General features: G+C 43.2%; 1 protein-coding gene across 23 annotated transcripts in view; it reads left to right on the top strand.

The window, feature by feature from the left end:
* Nucleotides 1–21,746, top strand: part of ESRRG (estrogen related receptor gamma) — a 548,848-nt gene that overhangs the window by 220,779 nt on the left and 306,323 nt on the right. For 3 of the 23 annotated variants that reach the window (XM_066380050.1, XM_066380085.1, XM_066380057.1), the window contains one exon: nt 810–1,048. The exons of 18 other annotated variants lie outside the window; for them this stretch is intronic. Coding sequence is in view for 1 of the 5 variants with exons in the window: in XM_066379939.1 (XP_066236036.1) it covers nt 5,264–5,487 (224 nt within the window). In the remaining 4 variants the exon portion in view is untranslated. Of the gene's footprint in view, nt 1–809; nt 1,049–5,056; nt 5,488–21,746 lie in introns of those variants that run through there. 2 more of the 23 variants (XM_066380076.1, XM_066379939.1) reach the window with 2 other exon arrangements.

Here is a 21,746-nt window from a genome sequence, read left to right as displayed (position 1 = left end):
TCAGCCCATCCTTTGGTCTGGCTGGATTGAAAAATGTTGGAGAAGATTATTCTTCCTACATCATTTTTATTCATTTGATTCCTTTAACCCTTGTTTTGGGTTTTGGTAGCAGAAGTCTAGGAACCCTGGCCAGGCAGGTCAGTAGTTGAAAGGTCAACCCAGGGCACCAGAAGTTGAAGATTCAACCCCTGGTTGGCGCACTTACAAGGAGCGATTGATGAGTACACAACCAAATGGAACAACTAAGTGAAGCAAGCAGTTGATGTTTCTCTCTCTCTTCCTTTCTCCCCTCTTGTTTCCTTCCTCTCTTTCAAATCAATGGAAAAAGAAATTTTTTTTTAATCCTTAAATGGACCTGAATTCATGAGCAAACATTTTTAAATGCCTCTCGTAAATGTATTCCATGTGTTCTGAAACAGCCCTGACCTCCTCATGGGTAATCCTGTCAACAGGTCTGGTCTTTGCTTGCTTTTCACTGACTTACTGATTTAGGAACCAGCTGCCTCATAGAAAATTGTGATCAAAAGCTATGAAAAGCAGCCCATAAATATGTCGAATGCATGAGTAGGACTTGGGAAACTTGATCTGTCTGGTGATCTAATCTTAAAGATCGGTGCTACTTGATATTACTACCTGAGAGATATCATGGACATCCCCCACCCTAAATAGTTTATTTGCACATGTTTGTTTGCATGTATCATATATTTACAATTTCATCCCACATTCTTCCTCTTCAGTGTTATAATTAGAGATTTTGTTTTCCTTCTCCCTTTGGCTGTGTCCCTAATACTCGTTGGAACTGTGAGAAGCTCAGGGAAGCTGGACTCTCCCAAACATTACTGCATTAAATTAAAGAGAACTACCTTCATTCTTTAACCAGCAGAAAGAAATGGGAGGAGAGTTGTCGAATGACTTAGAAGAAAGCGCTCAATAGCCCTTGGCCTGACCTGTGGTGGCGCAGTGGATAAAGCATTGACCTGGAACGCTGAGGTCGCCGGTTCGAAACCCAGGGCTTGCCTGGTCAAAGCACATACAGGAAGCAACTACTGTGAGTTGATGCTTCCTGCTTCTCCTCTCTCTCTCTCTCTCTCTCTCTTTCTTCTCTATAAAAATCAATAAATAAAAATTAAAAAAAAAAAAGACTAAGCCCTTGGCAGGTCTGATGAAGGCCTGCAGTAGGGACCAAGGGAGTAAAAGTGGGTGTGGGAGTCTGCATAAGGAAGTTTTTCAAAGAGCTGATGTCTCCACAGCCTTCATTGGAATTAGCCAGATGAAAGTAAGGAGAGAGAACAGAAGTGTTTCTTGGCCTGGGGCCAAAGTCCATGGATGAGGAAGACAGGTTCAATATTTAAATTAGCTTTGACCTCTAATAGTAATTGTTTCCTTAAAGGGCTATAAGAGAAGACTGACTGACATATGAAGAGACATCAGCTTGTTGTTCCACTCACCCATGCATCCATTGGTTGGTGCCTGCATGTGCCCTGACAGGGAATCAAACCTGTAACCCTGGCATATTGGGATGGCGTTCTAACCAACTGAGCTACTCAGCCAGTCCCTCATTCCAGTGTCTTGCAAATTGTTTATTTTGGGCAGGAGGGTGATCTAGTCCCTGTGATCTTCATCTTAGCTAAATGTAGGTGGTACTGACCCTGGCTTATTCTCATTTTATAAGGTCTACCGGAAAGTTCTGTCCGTTTCTATCACAACAAGTTTCGACACGTAAGCACATGTTTATGTGGCGCATGTGTGCCTCTCTATTTTTATCACTTAATGTATACATACTGACATAGCAAATTAACTAAAACAAAGTTGATTCACGTTAGTCTTATGTGTGAAGCCATAGTGTACCCATGGCTACTGATAAAGTTCATTTATGCCACTGTAATTTTACGAATTTCAACAAGGAAGAAATGCTACAGAAGCATGTCTGTTGCATTCACCATATTCCCCGGACTTAACACCCTCCGACTATCACTTGTTTTTGTCCTTACAAAATTTTTTGAAGGGCAAAAAATTCAAAAATGAAGAAGATATCAAACAAACACTGGTTCAATTTTTCGCATCAAAGATAAAACATTTTTCAAAAATGGGATATACAAATTGCCCTCAAGCTGGCAAGAAATCATTAATAATAATGACAATTATATTATTTAATAAAGTTTATTGATGGTAAGAAAAATTTGTATTTTGTTTTATTCCAAAAATGGACAGAACTTTCTGATAGACCTTATATATACACTGTGTCCATAAAGTCATGGTGCACTTTTGACCCGTCACAGGAAAGCAACAAAAGATGATAGAAATGTGAAATCTGCACCAAATAAAAGGAAAATTCTCCCAGTTTCATACCTATTCAGGGCAGTTTGATGTGGGCTCACACACAGATTTTTTAGGGCTCCTTAGGTAGCTATCCCGTATAGCCTCTACAGACTCGTCACTGATGGCCTACCAGAACTGGGTTTCTTCACCAAACTGCTGGTTTCCTTCAACTGCTTATCCCACCAAGTAATGTTATTCCTATGTGGTGACACTTCGTTATAAACATGCCGATATTCATGTTGCACTTAGATCACGAATTCGAATTTAGCGAGCCACAGAATACACTGAACTTTCCTCTGTACTGTCCACATCTTGACTGCATGGCCGTGGGCTGCTCCGCTGTATACACGGTGTTACGTCATCATCTGCGCATGCGCACATGCTGCCACATCATCCTACAGAAACTTGGAGGGTTTTCCTTTTATTTGGTGCAGATTTCACATTTCTATCATCTTTTGTTGCTTTCCTGTGACCAGTCAAAAGTGCACCATAACTTTATGGACACAGTGTATATATTAGGGCTCCCCACACAGTGCTGGGTGGTAAGAGAGATAACATTTGATCATATTTATTGAGTACTTACTATAGCCAAGTATTTTTCTGAACATGGCACGTGGACTGGCTTATTTGATCCTCACCACAACCCCAGGGGACAGATGTTATCTGTAATTTACAGATGCAAAAACTGAGGGATGCATGGCCCCAGGTGGCAGAGCCAATAAGTAGCCAAGTCAGTAGAGCAGCCCCGATTTCCTGGACCTGTCTGATTGCCTGGCTTCACAGAACACAGAACCTCATCCCACAGAAGCATGTCAGTGGGACAGTGCCTTAAGAATAGGTTACCACTTGCACTTCGGGGTCAAATCTCTGTTCTACCACTTTGGCAACTCCCTGAACCTTCATGGGCCTTGGTTTCCTCCTTTTTCAATAGGGACTGATCATCCCAACCTAAGGAAGTCCTTGCAAAAATGAAGTAAAGAATGTAGCACAGTTTCAGGCCCCTTGACAGAACAGAACCCTTGCCAATTAAGTACGAGGTGTGGCCGTGCTCAGCGTCTGAATGTCACCCACAACTAATTGGATAATAAAGCTTCTGGTGCAACTCCAGTGGGGACACACAGCTACTTTGTTTAATTATTTATTTGTGAGGACAATGGACAGTGATGGTGTTTCCATTTCATCTTTGCAGTCACGCCTGCAGAAAGGGCTGTGTTTCCTCATTTTACAAAGGGAGAAACTGAGGCACAGAGAGGTTAGAAGATTTGGTCGAGACCCCAAGATTAGCAGGCAGCAGAGCCGAGGTTGCCACGCAGGATTTTTGATTCCTGTTCAATTTTTTTTATACTATAGGCAAGATATTCCATCAGAATTTGAAAAATGCTTTGAGAAAGTCAGAGAACTTTGAAGTGAGTGTATTTATGTTCTGAATGTTATCATTAAAACCCGAATCAGGTGTTTTTCCAGCAAAGGGGCATGTGTTTTGGCAAACACGTCCTTATGTGGCTGAACATGAAGGAAGAGGTTTTCGCACTCTGGATGGGTGGAGAATTAACATCTGGACTAGACTTGGTTTTCTGAATGCCGAGTGACTCTAGCATGCTACCCAGAGAGGATGAGATACTCAGACTTGCAGGATGCGATTTTTCTTTCTCCTTCTAGACATTTACATTATGTGCATTTTTTTGAAGAATGCCTTTAATGTTTATTTTTCAATGTGATACTAGGTGGGCAATCCCGGGGCATTCCTTTTTATGTGTCCGGAATTTAAACTGGCAGGCGGTCTGCATGCTCTGGTGAAATTGCTCTGGACAGTTCATAAGCAGAGATGCATAAATCAGCAAAGAGTATTTTTAAACTTTCCTTTCCCCCAAAAAAAGGTGGTTAAAGGAGAATGGGAAAGAAGTGTCCTCAGAGAATTGTTTGCTATTGGTTCAGAAAACAGAGGAAAGCAATGCGCTATGCCCAGCGCTGGTTAGCAGACTGTCATTTTTAGGTTTGATGTTCCAGGGTTTAATTGTCTTTCATGTGAACAATAGCAGACACTCTCTGGTGTACTATGCTGGGATGATAAAAGGAGGTCGTTCTTGCATAGCAATGCCTTTTTTTCCCTCTCTTTATATTATTAGTGTAAAAAATTAGCAAGCTGGAAGTCGTTAGAAGGAGTTGCAGCGGCATTAATTGTAATGCAGCCGGGATTTGTTTGCAGACCAATGCAGCAAGACAATAGCAGGGAAAGAGGAGGGGGGAGACACAATATTAATAGCCTTCTACTCATTGTATCATTTTCGTGGCCCTTAATAAGGTGTCTGCTGTCAACCGGAATTTATTCTTAAAAAATAAAAAAAGACATAGTAATTGATGTATTGCAGTGAGTATGGATGAGGGCTCAAATTGATTAATGTATGAGTTGACTTTTCAAGGCATTTTAAAAAGACTTCTTCACTGGGTCTTAAGAGACTGGCAGAGCCCCACTGTACACTGTCTCTTTGCAGTTGGAAAACAGCCGGACAGCTGCGGACGTCTCAGGTGGCTTTTCCTCTTTTTCTCCCTTCCCTATCAGAGAAAACTGAGATGATATCCTCCTCATCAATTGCAGTGCTTAAAAAATCTCATCAAGGGAGTTTTGGCTCTTTTTTCCCTGGAGAACTTTCCAAAGGTTAAATTAGTTTTACTTTGTGTATGCTTCAGATATCACCACTTCCAGTGAGGTGTGAATCTGGCTTTTACATCAGCTGCTACTGCCTTGTGGGTTTCTTGAACCCAGGTCCTTGGTGACATGAACTGTTTGGACATTAGAGATGGACCTGGCCCGAAAGCAGTTTCAAGTCAAGATCAAGTTCCATTTCTCCGCTGTCAGATGGCTTGTGGCGTTTCCAAAGTGTGTGTGTGTTTGACAGATAGAGAGAAGAAGAGAAAGATTAATTAAGCAACTGGTCATATTTTTATGGAGATACTAAAGAGCTGGCTTCCCAGAAAATTTCATGTGTGTGAAATTCATCCATCCATTTCTCCTCTTGCTCAACACACTGTGTCTCAGTGTCTCAACTCAATGCTGTATTTTCCCTCAGAAAGTTTTTTTATAAGAAACAAAGCGACAATGTTACAATCCCAAAGGAGACAGTGGAAAAATAAGAAGAAAATGGAACTACTTTGCTTTCTTTGGTATCTGTAGGTATCAACACAGTGCCCCAGGTAGTCAGTCACCTCTATTGATTATCAGACAAATGAGATATTTGAAGAATTCTAAACTGGTTGGCACTCCCAGGGTGTCACTGTCAGGCAGGATTGTCATTCAGTACTACTGCCTGGAATGAAATTGAGTGGAAGCCCATTGACACTATGGGGGAGGGGGTTGTAGGAAGAGTGGGAGGAAAACAGACACCCTGCACAGCCCTGTCAGGGGACTCCTTTGCTGGCTTGGGTTTCTGAGTTGACAACTCTCAGGAGGCACATCCTGGAGGGTTGTGGGTGGGATCACCTTTGCAGCTGGGCTTCCGTGTTGGTTCACAGCTGATGTGACTTCCTTGTGAGCAGGTGAGTGGACAGGCAGGGACAACTGATTGGGTGGAGTAGGTGCATGTGTGTCGCAGAGAGGACCTTTCCCATCACATGTTGCTTACTCAGACTTGTTGTTGCCATGAGTTATGGGTCTTCATACCAAGTTTTTTTTGTGTGTTTTTGTTTTTTGTTTTGTTTTTTGACAGAGACAGAGAGTCAGAGAGAGGGATAAATAGGAACAGACAGACAAGAAGGGAGAGAGATGAGAAGCATCAATTCTTCGTTGTGGCACCTTAGTTGCATTGATTGCTTTCTCATATGTGCCTTGATGGGCGGGGGCGGGGGGGGGGGACTACAGCAGACCAAGTAACCCCTTGCTCGAGCCAGCAACCTTGGGCTCAAGTTGGTAAGCTTTGTTCAAACCAGATGAACTCGCACTCAAGCTGGTGACCTTGGGGACTCGAATCTGGGTCCTCTGCATCCCAGTCCAACACTCTATCCAATGCGTCACTGCCTGGTCAGGCCATGCCAAATTTTTATTTTTAAAAAAGCATTTGTTTGTTATGTTAGCCAGCCATGGGGCTTAGCTTGTCTTTGACTTCATACAGGGTTTTTTTTATTTGTTTTTTTTTTTTTTTTTGATGTTCATAGGTTGACTTTTCTCATCTGTAAAATAGAGAAACATACCCACAGAGGTGTTGCTAAGGATTAAAGGAGATGATTCACAGAAAGCCATACTCCAGTGTCTGGCGCCAAATAGGCATTCGAGTCAAGCCATAACAACATCCACAGCAAGTTTAAGCTGACGGCGGGTCTACTGTTTGTTGTTTCTTGAATATGGTTGCCAGGAACCTGGCTTTGTCCCTAAGCCCTGTTATTGTTCAAGCCAACTTTAACAGGAGTATTTTGTCTGTTTCTTTATCTCATAAGGTTGAATACAAGCATCACACCAGTTGCCCATAGGTCCCAAAAGAGTGGGGAGGGGGGAGTTATCTTTTTTCTTCTGGATGAAAATATATGTAGGACAAATTCTTTCCAAATAGAGCCTGACATTGACCCAGAGAGCTAACCCAATATACTGTCCAGCTGGTACCTTCCTGTTGGTCTGTTGGCATTTGCAGAGGACATTTCCAGAGCATTGAGCAATGGGACTTGCTATTGCTGGTGTCCCCTGGCTGAGATGATCAGTCAGCCATAAGTAGCAGCCCCACTCCTTATAAACATCACCGTCTCCACTAAGTGCACCTTTCCCTGTCTCTCCTGCCCTGAGACACAGAAACGGCAGTTGATTCAATTACATTTCAACAAAATTGACTGAGTCCTCACTTATGCTTGGACTTGTGTATACATTTGAGTACCTCCAGGTATTTGTTAGATGCTCCAAGTTGAACGAAGGTGGATAAGACAACTGTCTGCTCTTCAGGGAGATAACTGTCTAATTAGAAAGATGGGGGCCTCTGGCAGCTGTGGAAGCAGCCACCTGAGCCTGACATGAGCTTCTTCACAAAGTAATTGATGGCATTGTGTCTGGGCTTTTCTTTTTCCCCTTTGTATCAGGATTGTCACAGTGCTTCAGATTTCATAGGAAGTGTACATGTTCTAGAAGGTGTAGATGGACTTCGCAAAATTATAAATGGTAAAAAAAATACAACATATAGATTTGATGAAGCGATAGGTAAACAGCTGAGTCAGTTGAATGGTTTCCATCAAGAAAGTATCATGAAGTGGCTGAGAAGTAGAAAAGATGAAGGAAAAAGATAAAAGGCAGGGATCAGAGAAAGCCCCGTAGGTGTTTACAGGGACAAAAGTTTCACTGGGACTCGGCACAGGGAGTGGCATCCAGGGTGGCAGCCAGCTCAGCTGGTCTGTGCAAGGGGAGTCGTTGGATTGGGCGAATATGCTGGTTCGGGGCAGAGTGAGTGTGTGTGTGTGGGTGTGTGTGTGTGTGTGTGTGTGAGTTAGGGGGAATGTGTAAGGTTTTGAGACTGCATAAATAAAGACAAGGGAGTAAGAGATAGAAAACCAAGGGTCTAAGGTGCAGGTGTGTGTAGAACCTGGCTGGGGGGGGGGGGGTCACTAACTACAATAGAACACTCCATCCAGGATGAAGTAGGAGAGATCTCAAATATTACACAAACGAATTTGGAGCATATTGTTTACTATGTAGAAGCCTGTACCATGCAACATTTTTGAGGGGGGATGTAACATGACCCACAGTGAGTATTTAGAGGCTGACTGGCAGCAGCTCATGTATAACTGTATATATAGATTTGTATCTGAAATCTCAGTAAATATGTGTAGCTCAACACAGATACAAGAAAATGCTCTGTAAAGCCGATAACTACTTCCTATGGGAGGTGTGTTGCACCTCTCTGAGTCTCCATTTCTTTGGAATGATAATTTAACGTATGACTGGAAATAGTCATAATAAATCATCCACCTGAAAAGAAAACTGCATAAACTTCTGGCTGCTAAAGAGAACACCTTCAGTGTGTGTACAGTTCAAAGTCATGTACTATTTTTAACCCAGGACATGAGCTGGAAAAGCATGCAGTGGACAACTCAATGTTTTCGCCATTTGTCTGAACTGTATTGATGGAATCCAGACCACTTGCTAATGGGGAGGACACCGAAGTCCATTGAGAGCCATTGACGTTGCTCAGTATTTGAGGAACACGGGCCTCTTTATTATTTCTATTAATCTGTTGCCCAAATAATCAGCCTCAAAGATAGCTTTGAAAGCAGATTGTTCCTGATTGCTGAAATGGGGCAGGAAAACCCGTTTTTGATCTCTTGGGAGTAAACTCCATTTTCAGATAATCCTGAACAACGACATTTCTGTTCATTTGCTCTCCGATTCAATACAAACAGGTGGAATCTAAGTTCGGCCAAAGATGAACAAATATGTAAATAAAGGAAAGTCTCCTATAGGCTTTGGAACGCATATCTTTTCAATACTGAAAGATAAGGACTTGTGTAGCATTGTTATGTAAAGCATTTCTTGTCTTCTCTTGGGTTCATGTGACGAATTCCAGTTGATAAGCCCCAGACTCTGGAGTCACTTGTCTGGCTAGTTATTAGGATTAAGATAAGTACTGAGAGTGAAAGATACAGTGCTTTGTACTACCTTTGTGGGACTGGAACCCCTAGGATTCTGAGTGTAAACAATGAATTAGTTCACCCTGACTCCCTTTCAAACCTGAGCTGAACACTGTAAATATTGGTGAAATATGGCTGAAGCAGAGTATGAAGATTATTTTTTAATAGAAAATATTTTAATGATCCCAAATCCCAAATGTGTATGAATGTGACAACATGTTTCTAGAAAAGAGATTTACTGTCTTTTTTTTTTTTACTTGTTATTTGGGTATTCAGAAATAAATACTTAAAGGCCCCAGGTAGTTCATATCAGAAAAACACTCTATTCTCATTTTAAAAAAGGTCAAGAAAAGGGGAAAATATATAATACAAACTACTTAAAGTGCATTTAGGGGACTTTACAGGAAAGAGATATTAGTAAAAACAAAAAAAATATATTTCTCATGCATATGCAAAGGGAAGATCGCCTATTAAATGCTTCTCCCTAATTTTTCAAAGCGCGGGGGAAGGAAAAAAGTGCGCGTTTTGTACTCTAAAGCTGATGGAATGTTCCGGAGGCACAGCAAACGGAGACAAATATTTCCTAGAGTTCAGTCACTGATTCACGCTAAATGTTGTAAATGTGAACTTGGCTGCGAATGGGGAGGGCACGTCCCCAGCCCAGCCAAGTGGAGCTGTCTGGGGGCCGCAGCGGGAGTGATGGAGGGGCGTAATTTAGCAAGCATCCCCAGCATCACGCTGCGTGGTGCAGAGCTCTCCGAGGCTATTAATTTTGGTTAATGAATTTAAAACTAGATGCATGGAAATGGTTATATGAAATGTATACACTGCTAAACAGTTAACTAGTCCTTAGGGCTTAAGTTTAATTATCTCTGTGTAAATCATTTTGAGCAGGGAGATCTAATGAGTCAAAAAGAAAAAAAACCCCAAAACAAAACAGATACCCAAGAAACTTACATTGAGCTTTGTAATGACTGCGGAACACAGCAAGCCAGGTCCTCCGACCTGCAGGCAGAGGAAGAGTTTGCATGTCCCAGGTCCCATGTCCCGTGTCCTGGAAGGTGTTGGCAGGGCTGCAGGTCTTGCTGCCTCTTCCCAGCCCAGAGCCATACTCAGCCAAGTACAGGGTCTGCTTCTTGCTCTCTGCTGCTTGGTGGCCATCCTAGGTCCCTTTAATCCAGTGCTTCTCAATCAGGATGACTTTGCCTCCAGGGGACACTTTTGGTTGTCACACCCAGGAGACAGCTACTGTCAAAGGCCAGGGATGCTGGTAAACATCCTACATGCAGGGACAGTCCTTGCAACAGAGAATTAATTATCTGGCCCCACATGTCAATATTGCCCAGGTGGAGGAGTGCCACTTTTTTCCAACACTTTAGAACAACTTTTATTTAGGATATATTTTTAAAAAATATAGTGGACACAGAAAGAGGCAAAGATGGAGGTGACACCCTCCCACTCCCTAAACATATCGTGTTTTAGACCTTTAGTGGGCAAAGCGACCGTCACTGTGTCTTGTCAATGAGATGCCCAGTGTTGGTATACAGACCCTTCCATTCAACAGTTGTGATGCTTTGTAAAGAGACCAGGAGCAAAGTGCCGTGTCACCTACGGCTTTGTACCACTTGGTCACATGGTAGAATGGCAGACCTGGGTGTGCCTGGCGAAAAATACATGATGCTGACAAATGATGAAAACCGCTCTCTGGACCACTCGTACCCATGAGAGTCTTTCCAGTCATGGGAAAAGTGCCGTGACTGTGCATTTGGAAAGAAAGTATGGCAGAAGGCAAGCCCACTGCTTCTCGTCCCCTGAGGAAAGTCACTGCAGGAATTGAAATGGACCCCTTTCCTTTCTTCTCCAGTTGAATCACAGAGGCTTCTGAACTCCCTGGAGGCATTTATAGCAATGCCTTCTCCACCAAGAATAAAGATAAGCAGCAAACAGGCTCTTTGTCCCCAGACAGTTTAGGAAGTAGAGCTAAAAATCGGAGCATACCCCCATGGGAGAGTAGATCTACAGTGAAAATACTGAACAGGACTTGGAAACTTCAGGTGGGAGATATTTCTACCATCACCCATTTTCAACCTTCAATAATATAGATTCCTGGCAATGGGGAGTAGGCACAGAAGGCCTTGGGGTCGCATGCCTGGTACTGTCCACGCAGCTGTGTGGCCTAAACAGTCACCATCGTATGTGACCGAAACCCCTCTTGTCTTACTTGTAAAATTATAAAGTAGCAGTCACCCTTCTGTGGATGGCCATTGGGTTCCTTAGCTGGAAGGAATATGGAGGTGTCAAAGCCCCAGGAATTCAGGCAACGGTATCTTTTCTTAGTGTGGTGACTGTGCTCTGGTGGGACTTGCTCTCTGTAATGGGGTGAGTTATAGAAGGCCATCACTGAAGAGAAGAGCATAAAGGCAGGTCACATAAAACTGAAGACCTGGGCTTGGCCTCCTCTGGGTCTTAGTTTCCCTCCCTTTGGATGAATGTTAATTGGGTCAGCAACTCCTCTATATTGTTAAATGATTTTGTTATCCCTTCATTATGTTACAGTACTTGAGACCACCCCTTTTTTTGGTAGAAATGAAAATCTGTTACAAATGCATACACCCTTTGATTTAGTGATTCCGCTTTTAGGCATCTTGAGAAAGATCAGAGGTGCATTTTTGATCAGTAGTTAGAATGGCTCACTGCTGTCCTGGGACTAAATCCTGTCTACTGTCTGTGTTTGTAAATAAAGTTTTATTGAAATGTACTCATGGCCATTTATATTGTCTCTAGTTGTGACAGAATTAAGTAGCTGAGAGAGAAACCATATGACTGAACAACAACAATTTTAAAAAACTGAAATATTGTGGAAACATTTGCCAACCCCTTTAGACAAAGACCTATGTTTATTGTTTCTTTGTTTATTAAGTGTAAATATAATTTATTGTAGAGCATTGTTAATTAAATCACAATAAATCCTTCTCTTGAGATATTCTGTCCTGCCTAAAATGTTTTTTAGGAACTCTTGAAGACATTGAAATATTTTCACAATAAAGTCAAGTGGGAAAAGGTAGATTTGCAAACTGTATAAAGAGGAAGAGATGAACTCTGTAAAGCTGTCCAAAGAGAATAGATTAAATACAAACTGCAAATTAGTCATGTAGGGGTGGTAGGATTATGGATAATTGTAACTTTCTTTTTACATGACTTAAACTTTCTTCTGTGTGTGTGTGTTTTAGTTACCTTTACTGTAAGAGCTAAAAGGCTAAATGATTTTGGCAACAACAACAAAAAAGATGGTCAGGGAAGAGAAGAGGCAGTGAGAATCTTTCTGCACAGTTTTCTTCCAGGGACAGGGGGATGTACCTCCCTCCCTCTCAGGGGGGCGGGGCAGGGGCTCCTGGACTGAGGTCCACCCCTTCTCTAGGACAATGGGGTCATGTTCACTGCTAGCACCTGCTGCAGCTTTTTGGATCTAGAGGTTTATCAGATTAGCTCAAGTCCAGGAGTAGAGAATTGAGAAGAGATTTTGATGCCTGAACTTGGACATTTTGGAAGAAAAACACAGATGAATCAGAAATTGGAGTTTCAGAACTGGAGTGTATCAGGGTGGGGAGGGGAGAACTCGGTTAAGTCCTACAAGGTCACTGGGCATTTTGGGGTAGACTAGGAATATGAAACAATTTACTGTCAGGGAAAGGGCACAGTGGGGTGAGGTGGGCGACAGGTCTGATTGGCCTCACTGACTCAGCCTCGTCACCACCAGTATCAGACTATTTTTTTTTCTTAAGTTCCTCTGTGTCCCCCATAGAAGTGGATGATAATGATCATGGCCAGCTTTGTCTTTCTCCAGGAAGTGGAATAAATTTCACCATATGAATGTTATCTCTATGTTAGACTCTTTATCGTGTCACTGGTATAATGAGGTGAGGAAACTTCACATCATCCGTAAGCTTAGGGCTCTGGAGTGTTTGTCTCTGGTTGCATTAGATTCATTCACATCCAGCAAGTATTTATGGCACCTTTTCTCCATTCCTAGTGCTATTCTTAGCACTAAAAACACCAAGGTGGCCCTGGTCGGGTTGCTCAGTTGGTTAGAACATTGTCCTCATACACCAAGGTTGTGGGTTCGATCCCCAGTCAGGGCACGTACAATAATCAACCAATGAATATATAAATCAATGGAACACCAAATTGATCCTTTTCTCTCTCTCTCTCTCTTTCTCTCTCTCCTTCCTCCTCCCTCCCCCCTCCTCTCCACTCTTTTCCTCTCTCCCCATTTCTCTCTCCTCCTCCCTCTTTTTCCCTCCATCTCTCTCTCTAAAAATCAATCAATAAATTTTAAAAATAGAAAATGAAAGTAAAGACACCAAGGTGAACAAGACAGAAAAACATGTTCTCTACCCTCATGGAATTTGAGTAATAAGGTGGGGAAATAGATGATACACCTATACACTTACGTGTGCCTGTATAAATCTGTATTAACATTTCAGATGCTGATAAGTAACAGGAAGACAATACGACAAGGTAGTAAGCTAGTGACTTTGGGGAGTGGGTTGGAAAAGTGCTACTTTAGTCAAGAGTCACCTGGGGGTCCTCTGCAGAGAAAACATTTGAGGCGAGACGGGAATAATGAGGCAGAGTCAGCCATGCAAAAATTCAGTTTCGTTTCACTGAGCAAATTTCTGAATTGTGCTAGGTACTGTTCTGGTCAATTGGGCTGGTGTGGGGAGCGAAACAAACTCCTGGCTTGCATGGAGTTTTCATGTGTGAATGTGTGTGTGTACATGTGCACGCATGCATGCATGGTGCATATATTACTATTTTGCATGCACACACACACACACACACACACACAGAGATTATATGAAGATAAAGTAGGATGAGAGAGAGAGTGAGCGAGCATGTGACTTGAGTAGCATGGGGTGCCTGCATGTAATTTTACAGCCCAGTCAGGAAACTGCCCATAAGTTTGCATTTGAGTAGAAACCTGCAAGGATTCAGGGCAAAGTTTCAGAGCCAAGTATCTAACCAAGCAGAGGGAGGGAAGCTGGATGTGTCTGGATGCGAGGGGGAAGGCCCCTGTGGCCAGAGTTCCCGGCACAGGTTGCAGAGCAGAGAATGTGGCCTCGCCTGGAGGGGCAGAGTGTGGCGGGCCCTTTGGGCCACGCTGTAACCTTTAGATTGTATTCACTTTATCGTGAGCAAGCTTTGGGAGGTTTGAAGCCTCAGAGTGACAGGATTTCCCCGGAGTTGGGGAACTTAGCAGAGATAAAGGTAGAAAGAGAGGTATAAGTCTTGATTATAGAGTTTAAGATATCCAGACAGTGCCCATCCATTTAATTCTCCCCCAATCAGAACTTTTACTTGAACTGATCTCGGAGGGAATGAGAGGTTTAGCAGGGGTCTGGCTCTTAACTCCCTGGCCTTGCGCTGAATTTCAAGTGCTATCCTCTGTGTTCTTAAAGAGGTTCTTCTGGCTGGAGGGAATGGGGGGGGGGGGCAGCAGGTCTGTTCATCCCCTCTCCCTTCCCCTCATTCTCTTCATTTTATTGAAAAAAGAATTGTATTTTTATCTCCTGAGTGCTGCACATTAAGATAACAAGTCCTATGAGAATGTACCCAAACAGTGCAGGAGGTTAAAATTAGGACAATACTTGAATTCCTGAGGGCTGTAATTAAAGCTATCTGGATAAAATAAAAAAATAAAAAAGTCATTTCAATTCAGATGTATATTCCAAGGAAACAAAAAATAAATAAGAGGAAGAAAAAGAAATGGGAAAGTGAAACAGCAGAAAGAATTCTTAATTCCAATGCATTCAACTCACCCCTCAGAAGAAATGGCATTAATTCAGGTACCCAATTACAGTAATGTGGTTCAGAGCACCTCGGTAGGCGTTTCCGTCTCAAGCCAGGACTAACATTTGTAATCCTTTAAATGCACTTAAGAAATTGATGTTACAGCCCCACAATCTGTTAGGGGCCTTGCTGGCTGGATGATTGCAAAGCGTCCCACCATTAATTGGATCATCAGGATGTGATCCGCGTCCTGGTCCTGGGATTATGGAAGACTGACTCTGCTTGGACGTGTTGAACCAGAAGCGCCTTTCACAAGAGAGTTTGACCCTTAATGTAGATAAGTGGTATTTTTCATCAATCTCAGTTCGCATTAAAAAAGGGGGAAATGTCAATTCAACGTGGGGCAGTGAACTTAATTCAACATCTTTTAATTTAATACCTTGGGAAAGTTAGTCTCCCAGCCCGGCCTCCCACTTCAGCTGATGGAATATTCTCGAAAATCCTAGCAGGAAAGGTTGTCTTCCATTCTTTAATGGAATCACAGTGTTGACAGCCCCTGCTTGTCATGTTAGGGTTGCAAAAGAAAAAAAAAAGCTCAGGCAAAAACAGAGCAAAACAAAAATCAATTTCTTAACAGCTTCCTTTGTTGGGACAGCATCAAAAAGATCAATAGAAATAATTTTTTTTTTCTAAAAGAAGACCCGATGTTTGAACTATGGAGCACCTACGTGGCTTGTTGGATTGCTTGGTCTTCATGAATTTAAGACAGGGTAGAAGGAGTAATTTCATTCCCTCAAAGGCAGAAAGAAAGAAGAATTAATTCATTACTAGTGTTTGTCCATGGTCACTATTTATTGATAGCATAGATCTCAGTTACAAAATCCGGATTCCAGAGTAGTGGGTTTTTATGAAATTCTACCAGCTCAGAGAAGAATACCATCTGTGCATCTGAGTGTGTGAGCTCATACCTGCCACAGGAAACAAAAAAGGGGTCTTCAGCCACCTTTTCTGTTTTCAAAGACCTGTGGTGTAAAAACACTGTCAAATGCACCACATTGGGGAGATAAAGATGCCGTCCTCCTGCGAAAACCATTTACAATTCAGTAGCATGGCCAGGTTGGTCTCTGGCTGGGTTATCTTGTCAGCGTGTCACGTATCACTTAATTGGAGTCTTGGGTGACAGCCGCTTGGTGTTGCATCTCTAGGCAGGAAGTACAACTGCCTCACACTTTAAGGACACTGTGGGTTGGAGAGAGCAGTAGAGTTTGTGACAGAGCACGACGCGGGGCTCTAAAGACGAATGAATTTACACCACCGCAGCTGCAACCTGGGGTGCCCTGGTGTGTCCCCTTGCAGAGAGCTTTCTGCTCAGACTTCTGCATGCCCATCTTCCCTAATGGAGCCCCTGGTAGTAGGAGCCCAGGATGGACAGGAAGCCTGGGGGACCTGCACCGGACTTCCCTGGGAAGCAGCATCTTCACTGAACTATATTATATGAGCCAGTGTTTCCTTAAGCCACACTGTGAGCATTTAATTTTGACTCAGAAAAGGAAAAGGAAGTTAAGAACCCTCCCTCCATAGAACCAGGCGCTGTGAGTAGGTTCATAGCATAGATTTCGTAAGATGGTCCACCCTCAGAAATGGTCTTGGGTTGTTGGGTGCTCTGTGTTCATCATTTTTGCCAGTGTGCCCTGTGGCGGAAAATGCCCTCTGGCCTTAATTTGTCCAAACCAGCAATGAGCCTATAGATAAGTTAATTTTGTCCTCTTTAATAACCAAGACCTCTTTTATGTCAGAGGGTTACTTCATTTAGCTTTGAAAAATGAAAACTAGATGTAAATGCTGAACTTCATTATGAAGCATATGTTCCTCTATTTAAAAGAAAAAAAATCATTTGTGGCATTCTAAGTCCAGAAATTTTCTTCTTGTGTATATTTTTTATATGTGTAGATCGTTATTATTTTATTTTTCTGAAGTGAGAAGCGGAGAGGCAGAGAGACAGACTCCAGCATGAGCCCGTCCAGTATCCACCCAGGATGCCCACTAGGGGGCGATGCTCTGCCCATCTGGGGCATTGCTCTGTTGTAACTGGAGCCATTCTAGCGCCTGAGACGGAGGCCATGGAGCCATCCTCAGCACCTGGGCCAACTTTGCTTCAATGGATCCTTGGCTATGGGAAGGGAAGAGAGAGACAGACAGGAAGGAGAGGGGGAAGGGTGGAGAAGCAGAGAAGCAGATGGACACTTCTGCTGTGTGCCCTGGCCGGGAATCGAACCATTGACTTCCACACATAGGGCCGACGCTCCACCACTGAGCCAACTGGCCAGAGCCCATCATTATTATTTTTTAAAGTGACATTACTCTGCTCACGGACCCTGGAAGATCTAGCTTCTACCTTTCCCAAAAATTTCATGTTGAACCCAGCACTACCATTTTCTATGCCTCGCTGCAGGTTAGTTCTGCCCCTGCAGGTCCAGGTGAGGTTAAGAGGTGCTGGCGGGATTAAGTAAACCTGCCATAAGCTACCTGTCATATTGTTTTAGGTTTTTACCTGGCAGCCACTGTCCCAAGGAAGCATTCTTTTTAACCGTTCTCCAAAGTGGGCAACAAAATGTTCCTAGACCTGGCCCTTCCTGTTAATGTTCTATCCTAAATTAAGTTGGCAGCTGTTTCTGCCCAGGGTTCATGTGCCTTTACAGTTTCATCCCTGCCTGAATTCCTCTAGAATCCCCCAGGACAAGGAGAGTGGACAAACCCGTGCTGGCCAGACTGCTAGCCCCTGGTGGTAAGAGTCAGATGCCTACCCTGAACACAGGACTGTTCAGTGCTCTAAAATTTCCTTAAAAAGAAAGGGGCTGTTGGGAGGCCATTGCTGGGAGTCTTCCTGGTATGTATGGGTAGGTATTGGGGGGGCGGGGGGTTGGAAAGAAAAAATAATTTTCCTTCTCCCCTGCTAGGTTCTTGACTGAGAGACCTCTGTAATAAAAAGACGTGAACAAGAGAAAAACAAGAGAAGTATAATAACATGTAAACCTACTCTACCTATTAAAAAACAAAACAAAGCAAAGCTTTGTAAAGCAGTATAAAGCTTCTGAAAGTTGAATGACATAGTTACCTATTTTATAAGATGTCTGCACCCGTAACTGTTAGAAAAAATTAATGACAGCCTTCTTAAATTGTTCATTTGAGAAAGGACAGCCCTCCGGCTGATCCCACCGGTTGTCTTTTTGTATGTTGGAAGCCAGACTCCTGGAAGCTGGGGTCCAGGTTTCTGGCTCCAGACCCGCATCAGCCTGCTCCTGGCTCCTGTGGCCTTCCTCCCCTCCTCCGCCCACTCTGTCTAATTCTCCTGATGACCAATGGCTTGAGGAACCTCTGAGCTCCAGACACAAACCCATGGGCTTCTCTCAGGATCTGCAAGTCCCAAACTCTGCCCATGTCTCCCTCTTGTGATGACTATTAGCAGTGTGTTAATTCAAACATGAAATGACAGTGTTTGTATTTCCAAAACTTGGAGATTTCTATGGAGAGGGGTACATGCTCTCAAGTTCACAGTATCTGTACCTGGGAGTGGATCCATGCTTTGTCGTATGGCCATTTGTTTGGAATTTTTTCTTCTTGTAGGGCAATCATGCACTTGACCTTCCCTGGACTCTCACATGGAAGCTTTGGCCTTTTCTTCTTTGATGTGTGCATAGGTGTGTGTTCCTGCATACCCAGCAGCCTCTTTTATCACCATTATCCTTTGTCCTTATTTCTCTTCTTCCCCTCTCTGTTGTCTCTGCCACTCAAACCCGTTTCAGCTGTCCACCAGCTCCCATTTGGCATAATAGCCTCTCCTCTGGTCATCGTCTTGTCATGTTTGATTCGGCTGCACAAGGATTTTAAATCAGCCAAAAACGTTTGCGCGCTGGGTGCACTCTGCCTCCATGCCATGTTTGGAGCCACCCCACCACTCGATGCTGGTGTTGATGATGCTCAGAAAGAAAAAAAAGAGAGATGGTTGGTGGCTGTTGCAAAACTCATTTACCCCAAGCCGGTTTCCACAACAGAGAGGAAAGGAGGGAGAGCGCCTGTTTTCCTGCGATCTCACTGCACACAGTTCCTCCCATTGTGCTGGGGAGATGCCACGCTTGCTAGGCCCAGGATTGTAAAAATAAAATCAGTACAAAAGTATATAAAAGAATCCAAGACATCTTACTGCAGATGGGCCAGAACTCACTGGCAAGGGAGCAGCCCAATTTTCCTGTCTCGTTTTATTCTCCCCATCCTGAGTGTACTTTCAAACAGAGCTGATCTGGTCCTGGGAAGCTTACAGGTTTCATCACAACACAGGAAAGGAGAGGACAAGAAGGGGTTATGCTCCTAAAATGATTTACTCTTAGTGTGTTTGAGTTGGGTCTTTGCATTATCCAAAACCTACCAGTGACCTTTAATATATTTCGTGGCTTTGAAATTCAATCTAGTAATAAACAATCCTTCCTTCCTTCCTTCCTTCCTTCCTTCCTTCCTTCCTTCCTTCCTTCCTTCCTTCCTTCCTTCCTTCCTTCCTTCCTTCCTTCTTTCTTCTTTCTTTCTTTCTTTCTTTCTTTCTTTCTTTCTTTCTTTCTTTCTTTCTTTCTTTTTCTTTCTTTTTTTTTTATGTGAGAGGAGGCGAGATAGTTAGACTTCCACATGCTCCCCAACTGGGATCCACTGAGTAACCCTGTCTGAGGCTGTTGCTCAAGTACCAAGCTATTTTTAGTACCTGAGGCTTACTCACTCAGACCAACCCAGCTATCCTCAGTGCCTGGGGCCACACTTAAACCAATTGAGCCACTGGCTGCAGGAAGGGAGAGGGAGAGAAGAGGGAGAGAGAGGAGGAAAGAAGCAGACTGTCACTTCTCCTGTGTGTCCTGACCAGGAATCAAACCTGGGATGTCCATATGCCAGGCCAACACTCTATCTACTGAGCAAACCAGCCAGAGCCAAGGAGCATATTTCTAATTTACCATTCCATATTGTTGTTAAAATAACAGCATCCCTCACCCAACATAAGCAGATCCTAGAGTGCCCAAAATGTTGCACTTATTTGGGGGTAAATATATAACTAAGCATGTACATTTTGTTTCCCTCTGCCATTGGAGACAATGTGACTATTGAGCTCAGTCCACCTGATTCTAGCTCAATGAAATAAAAGGTAGGAATGTCAATAAATCAGTTGTTTTGTTTACAAGTCATCAAAAAATTGCTTTCATGCAGTTCTTTCATCGAGTGTTTGTCGTGTTCATATTTTTGTATTATATATCTTTTTATGATCCTTGCTTTGCTCTCATATTTGACTGCTGTAGCTGGTAGCTTACTGTTCAGGTAAAAGGCTGGAAGTTGTCACACATTTCAACCTGCACCTGGATCCATTGTCAAGTAAATCAGAGCTTTAGGCTCTATCTCTCTTGTGCCCTCTGGTGAAATGTTCTCCTAAACTGCTCCAATCCTTCCTGTATTCTCTGAGCTTCAACTCCAAACGTGCTGAATTCCTCTTGTTCCAATGACCCCTTTCCTACAGGAGGGGAAAAAACAAATAACAACAACAAACTTCGCTACACCTTGATAATTGCTCGTATGGCTGCTCTTCTCTTCTCATTTTCTTCACCATCACTTTCCTCATAAAAATGTTTCACCACCCAGCCTCCACCATGCTATCACAGCCTACTCCTTAACCCCTTGTGGTCGGGGGCTATCTCCACTTTCCTTCTGTCACTGCCTCTGTGGTCACCAGTGGCTTTCCAACCAAGGAACCTGTTGATCTTTCCGCACTTCTCGGATCCTTGAACTCTCTGCTGGATTTAACGGTCCTTTCCTTCCAGGCACATTCTTGTTCCATAGTTTACATGACCCCAACATGCCTGAATTTCTCCCGGTTTCTCACCAACATTCTATTTCCACTCAGCCAACAGCCTGTGCCTGAAGTTCAGCACACCTATTTTTCAAATGGGGGTTCTTCTCTTCCACTCTTCCTTTACTGACTATCTGATCACCCTTTATCCCAACGTCCACACTAAAAAAATTTTCTAGATGCCTTTGACATGACTTGACTGCTTTTCTTATCCAGGTTTACAGCATGCAAAATTCACCGATGGGGGAACATTCTATCTCATCCTGTCTGCAGTGCTGTGAGTTGGACCTGGTTGTCCCCATGTGATGCTACATACAAGTAGCCTGAGACCCCTGGTCTGATCTCAGCATGAACCTGCAATGCCCCATACCTCCCAGTGCATAGAGGATAACTCCCTAACCTGGCAGATGGGGGTCCTCCTAGGCCAGCCTCCACCTCTGTGTCACCATATTATTATGCTGATGCTTGCTTGTCCTGTGGAACTCTACCTGGATAGCAGCACAGCGCCCATCGGTTTCCCCAGCCAAGTCCCTGAAGAATGCTTTTGAGATGAACAGAGATATTCAGTAGCTGGAGGGCAACTATACTGAGAGAAATTTGGTAACTGGAATAACCACCTTGATTTAGACAGATGATCTTTTGCTCCCCTAAATTTAGCCTAAAGCAGTGTCTACTGGCTGTTGCCTTAAAAGAAAAAGGACACTCAATGAGGGTACTAATTGGCCAATTTTGTAAGTCAAATTTTTTACAGAAACAATGAGTCTAGATTTTGAAGAATGACCGAACTTACCTGGAAATGTTAAAATGTCAGCATCCCAGCAAGCCTGCAGATCTACACACAGAGACCTTGTAATTATTATTAGAATAGATAGACAGCCGAGGAGAACTGTTAGCTATATGCTTCCCTAACTTGTAGCTAAGGCCACTGATGATACGTACAGCCTTAGAATTTGGTTTCAAATGCTAGGGATCTCAGGATTGAAGTCTTATGACTACATGGGCTTTCTCACCTGGTGTGTCACTTGTAAATTACCATTTTCAAAATGCTGTGCAATCATATACTATTTTTATAAAATTGGGAGTGTAATACTCATTGTTCTTTTGATAAAATATGCTAGTTTTTCCTGCAAGTGGCCAATCCTCAGGTGACTTTATCAGCACTCAG

This window comes from Saccopteryx leptura, chromosome 1 (genome assembly GCF_036850995.1).
Source record: "Saccopteryx leptura isolate mSacLep1 chromosome 1, mSacLep1_pri_phased_curated, whole genome shotgun sequence".
Lineage (NCBI taxonomy): Eukaryota > Metazoa > Chordata > Mammalia > Chiroptera > Emballonuridae > Saccopteryx > Saccopteryx leptura.
Note: the sequence above shows the minus strand (reverse complement) of the source record. Positions and strands in the feature narration are given on the sequence as shown.